The 5,065-nt window shown below is 66.3% G+C and overlaps 1 protein-coding gene across 1 annotated transcript in view; it reads left to right on the top strand.

Moving 5' to 3' along the window:
• Positions 1-5,059, top strand: part of PLXND1 (plexin D1) — a gene marked incomplete at its 5' end in the record, with an annotated part of 61,425 nt that extends 56,366 nt beyond the window's left edge. Inside the window, 6 exon segments of the mRNA XM_006172068.3 lie at positions 1-105; positions 567-730; positions 1,773-1,920; positions 3,415-3,555; positions 3,785-3,859; positions 4,015-5,059. Of these exon segments, the coding sequence (XP_006172130.3) occupies positions 1-105; positions 567-730; positions 1,773-1,920; positions 3,415-3,555; positions 3,785-3,859; positions 4,015-4,131 (750 nt within the window).
• Positions 5,060-5,065: the final 6 nt, after the last annotated feature.

The raw sequence follows: 5,065 nt of genomic DNA, 5'->3' as shown, positions 1-5,065 counted from the left end.
GTGCTCCCCACAGACTAGCTGGCGGAGCCCAAGAAGTCCCACCGGCAGAGCCACCGCAAGAAAGTGCTCCCTGAGATCTACCTGACCCGCCTGCTGTCCACCAAGGTGGGCCCGCCGTGCGGGTGCGGGGCTCAGCTCTGGCCTGGGGAGGGCCTGCTGCCGGGGAGGGGCGTGCACTTTTCCCCGTTGGCCCCGAGAGTCAGATGAACTCGTGGGACAGAGCCCGCGGGCCTAGGGTGCCCCCTGCGAGGGACTCACCGCCGGCATATTGCCGATAGGTGCCTCGCATGCCCGCCTGGGCCCCAGGGGTCGGCGATGTCCCCAGGGCCACTGAGCTCGGGCGGCACAGCCGGCACCCCGCAGCCACGTGGTGCACACGTGTTCTCAGCCCTGGCCTGGCCCGTCCTGTCCGTGCACTGTGAGGTGGTTTCACAAGCCCTTCCACAGTCAGGGGACCCGCCTGTGCCACACGGCTTCTCCACGCCGAGGGCCAGCCCGAGCCACCGAGGGTGCCCGCTGCCGTCCGCCTGTGGCTCAGGCTGCTGGCGGCCGCCCCGCCCCCACAGGGCACGCTGCAGAAGTTTCTGGACGACCTGTTCAAGGCCATCCTGAGCATCCGCGAGGACAAGCCCCCGCTGGCTGTCAAGTACTTCTTCGACTTCCTGGAGGAGCAGGCCGAGAAGAGGGGCATCTCGGACCCCGACACCCTGCACATCTGGAAGACCAACAGGTGGGCCGGCGGGAGGGGGCGCTGGGCACGCCTGTGAGCTGCGGGGCAGCAGCTGGGCGCCCCGAGCTGGCCCGACCCCGCCTGCTCGCCTTCCCCAGCTGAGTGTCCTCGGGTGAGTGACAGCCTCTCGCTGCCATTCCCCCCAGCCGTAAAGCGAGGCCCGTCGCAGCGGCCTCACCTGTAAGAATGAACTAGAACAACACCGAGGAGTTTTCTGTAGGCACTGTCCCCCCATCGTTCTCCCTCCTGACCCCTTGGGCCAGCACCGTCAGCCCCATCTTACAGACAGGGACACTGAGGCCCAGGGGGTGGCCCTGGGGACAGCAGAGCCAGGCTGGACACCCCGTAATCTGAATCCCATGCCCAGCCCACAGCCCTCCTTGAAGGCATGGCTTAGCCTTTTGGCGGGGGGTGGGGGGGGTCACACCCCATCCCCCACTGAGAATTTGCTGAAATGCTCAGAAAATGCCACTGGCCCAGAAGTTTCTGTGCAGTGGCAGGAGTTTTCCAGAGCACTGGGGGAGTGGGGCGTAGCCCCAGGGGGTCCATGGCCCCAGGCTGCCGCGTCACTGGACGGCCCTGGACTTGGGGGCAGGGGCAGTTGCCAGCTCTCTCTCCGGCCTCCCAAGGCCATGGCCGAGGCTCCAGCCACCCTGTCTACCCTGCCTCAGCTGCTGTGTGGGGTGGCCCTGTTACTGCTGGACTTCCTGCTGCAGGAGGAGGCTGGGGGAGGGAAGGGGGAAGCGGGGAGGGAGAAGAGAGGGGAGTGGAGGGGAGTGGAGGGGAGGGGAGGAGCCAGCGCTGCCCAGTAGGCGGCCTCTAATGAGAGCCAGACCTGGCTGGGCCCGGCACCCTGCCGCTCTGGCAGGACCCTGCTCTAGGCCACCCTGCTGGCCGAGGCGGAGCGGCCCATGTCCCCGAGGTGGCATCTCGCGTGACTGGGCTCCCCACACCCCCGGGGACGAAGCCCACTCTGTGCCCCTGCCCCGGCCCCCGTGGGTGGGCTCCCGGCTCACAAGGCCTGTGTCGCTGCCGCCCGCAGCCTTCCGCTCCGGTTCTGGGTGAACATCCTGAAGAACCCGCAGTTCGTCTTCGACATCGACAAGACGGACCACATGGACGCCTGCCTGTCGGTCATCGCACAGGCCTTCATCGACGCCTGCTCCATCTCCGACCTGCAGCTGGGCAGGGTCAGGCGGGCAGCGGGGGCCGTGCGGGCGCGGAGGCGGGGACCAGGGAGCGGGGCTGTCAGACGGCAGAGATGCCAGAAACCGCCTCGCCCCGACCAGCCACACCTGCGTCAGCTGTGCCAGCCGGCCCTGGGCAGGTGAGGACGCCGGTGTGGACGTCAGCTGGGCCCAGGCAGCAGCCCTGAAGGGCAAGCACCATCGAGCAGGGCATTCAGTGCCCACCGGGCGAGGGGCGCAGGTGCCCAGGACCCGAGATGCACACAGGAGGGAGACGCCCAAGGCTCGGTCTGTGGCCACAAGACCCAAGTGGCTTTAGCGGGTGGTGGTGAGAGGGAAGGACATTCCCGGCTGAGGGCCCGGGGCCTGGCAGGAGCAGGGACGGGCTCTGGGTGCCGTGAGCACGACGCGGTCGGACGACTGGACCTGGCACTGCAGGACTGGGTGTGCGGGTGGGGGTGTGCGTGGTCCTGCCTTTAGTCACGGATTGCAGAGAAAAAATGCCACTGCTTGTCACGTACTAGCGCAGAAGGCAGGGGACCGTGACAGGGAACTGGGAGTGTCGTTGGCACGTCCTGCTTTCAGGCGGGCGCGATGTGGGGGGAGGCACCCCACTGAGCCACCATTTGGACTTAGAAATCTTAGCCAAGACCAGGAACCCCAACGAGGACGCAAGCCGGGGCTGCACGGGGAAGCAGGTCTCTCCCTCGAGGTCATCGCCATGACTGTCCAGTGAAAACCAGGGCAGGGGTGAGATGGAAAAGGCAGCTGGGGGGGGGTAGGCAGCAGGTGGCACGGTGCTTCAGGCTCTGGACTCCCACATGGCCGACCGCAGTTCGAGTCCCAGACCCAGTGGCTTGAAAGTCACGCTGGGCACTTGTGCATGTCCCAGGAGGAGAAAGGAGGAGAAGAGAGAGTGGTGTGGCCTTCCCCCCCGCAGGTGACTACTCACTGTCCCCTCACTGTCTCTGTCCTTTTCCCTGGTGAACGCACGCGCCCTGTGGCGAAAACCTTCGTGCATAAATTAAATTAAAGGCTGCCGGGGGCCTAGCTGCGGTGGTGCCGTGTGGCGCGGCTGCTACCCCACGGGCTGGGGCCAGGCGGCACATCTGTGTCCCACCCAGAGGCCAGCACGGTGGCACATGCTTGTCATCCCAGTGACCCAGGCTGCCACCGCAGGAGGATTATGAGTTCAAGTCTGGTGTGGGCAACACAGACTGTCTGACACAGCCGCGTACAGTGGCGTGCTCCTCGTCCCAGCCGGGGCCCAGGCAGGGGCCGTGTGACACAGCCACACCCTGTCTTAAAAAAGGACAAAAGGGCCGAGGAGGGGGCAAGGCCAGAGCTGGCATGGGACATTCAGGGCTAGGTGACTCCTCGGCTGGCGAGGCCATCACCGGCCATCGGTGTGGCCATGGGGACGAGGGCTCATGCAGAGAGAAAGGCCGACTGTCCGTCCGGCATCCCGCGTCTGACCTGTGGCCCCTCTGCGCCCAGGACTCGCCCACCAACAAGCTCCTGTACGCCAAGGAGATCCCCGAGTACCGCAGGGCCGTGCAGCGCTACTACAAGCAGATCCAGGACATGACGCCGCTCAGCGAGCAGGAGATGAACGCCCACCTGGCTGAGGAGTCGCGGGTGCGGGGCAGCAGGCGACCGGCCGGGGAGGGACACCGGGTCGGACCCTGGGCATTCCGGGGCTGCGTGCTTTCATCCGTGTCTCTTTCCCAGACGAGACTGGAATCAGGGCCCGGGAGCCCACAGGCGCCTGTGTACTTAACCACGGGGGCTTGGCAGGGAGTGGGGCTGGGTCTCTGCAGGCCAGCTGGGGTGACCGGCCCTCCCTCTTCCTCCTCGCTCCCTGTAGAAATACCAGAACGAGTTCAACACCAACGTGGCCATGGCGGAGATTTATAAATACGCCAAGAGGTATCGCCCGCAGGTGAGTGCCCGCCGCGACTCTGCCCAGGGACTCGCCTCCAGGTGCTCACACCGCAGGGCTGGTCGCTGGCAGAGGCTGGTGGGTGGCATGTGTTCCCCGGTGTGACCTCCGCCGGGGCTGGGTGTGGCCAGCTGACCCGCTGCTCCACCCCCCAGATCATGAGCGCCCTGGAGGCCAACCCCACGGCCCGGAGGATGCAGCTGCAGCACAAGTTCGAGCAGGTGGTGGCGCTGATGGAGGACAACATCTACGAGTGCTACAGCGAGGCCTGAGGCCGAGGCCGGTCAGCTCCGCCGCTGGGAGAAGCCGCCACTGGCCACCGGCCTCCACGTCACCTGCTTCCCGGGCCTGCAGGAGAACTGAGCACGTGGACCGGGGCTGGGGGCGGGTGAGGCGCCCCTCTGAGCCAGGCAGAGGCGCCCCAGCCCCGGCCCCTGTGGACACTGCTGTTCCCTCCGTCCACCCAAGCTGATCTCTGGGGTGGGAGGCTTGAATGCCACAGTCATGCCGGGGAGGCGGCCCCGTCCCCCAGCACGGCCTGGGCTGTGCCCACTAGGCGGCCCAGCACAGATTGGAGACGGGGAGCCTGCTTGGCCCGGAGGCTGCAGGCCAGAACTACCTCATCCGAGCGGTGAAGGGGAGGCCTCTTGGATCCCGCCCTCGAATGGTTTCTGCTTCAGCCACCAAAGCGTGGCCGTCTCCCGTGTGACCCTGGCCACGGGGTTGGAGTGGAGTGTCTAGGGTGGGCGGTGCCCACGGCTGGGGCGGGACGGAGGCTCTGCAGGCCTCCCTGAGCCAGGGAGGGCAGAGGACAGGGGGCAGGGGGAGGGGATGGGGCGGGGGGGCTGGTCTCCAGGGCAGGGAGGTGAAGACGCACCGAGGCTGTAGCTGGGCTACCCGATCTTGCTGGACGTGTTTCTAAGGACAGCACCTTTTGTCATTTCGGTTTTTTTGTTTTTTAGAAAGCTTTTCTATATTAAAAACTTAAAACGCGCCAACTGTGAACAGCTGCCACCCATGCAGAGGTCCCGGGGAGGGTCCCCAGGGGCTCCCGATGTAACACTGGAAACATGGCTCCAGGGGACCGCAGACCTGGCAGAGCCCCCTCTGTCCCCCGAGGACACGCCCATCCTGGTCTCGTCCAGCCTCCTCACAGTTGGCCCAGCCAGTGCCAGGCTGGAGGGGGGGGGGACCCGAGGCTCTAGA

This window comes from Tupaia chinensis, unplaced genomic scaffold, assembly GCF_000334495.1.
Source record: "Tupaia chinensis unplaced genomic scaffold, TupChi_1.0 Scaffold000704_1, whole genome shotgun sequence".
Lineage (NCBI taxonomy): Eukaryota > Metazoa > Chordata > Mammalia > Scandentia > Tupaiidae > Tupaia > Tupaia belangeri.
The sequence above is the reverse complement of the archived record's forward strand: the minus strand, read 5'-3'. Positions and strand labels throughout refer to the sequence as shown.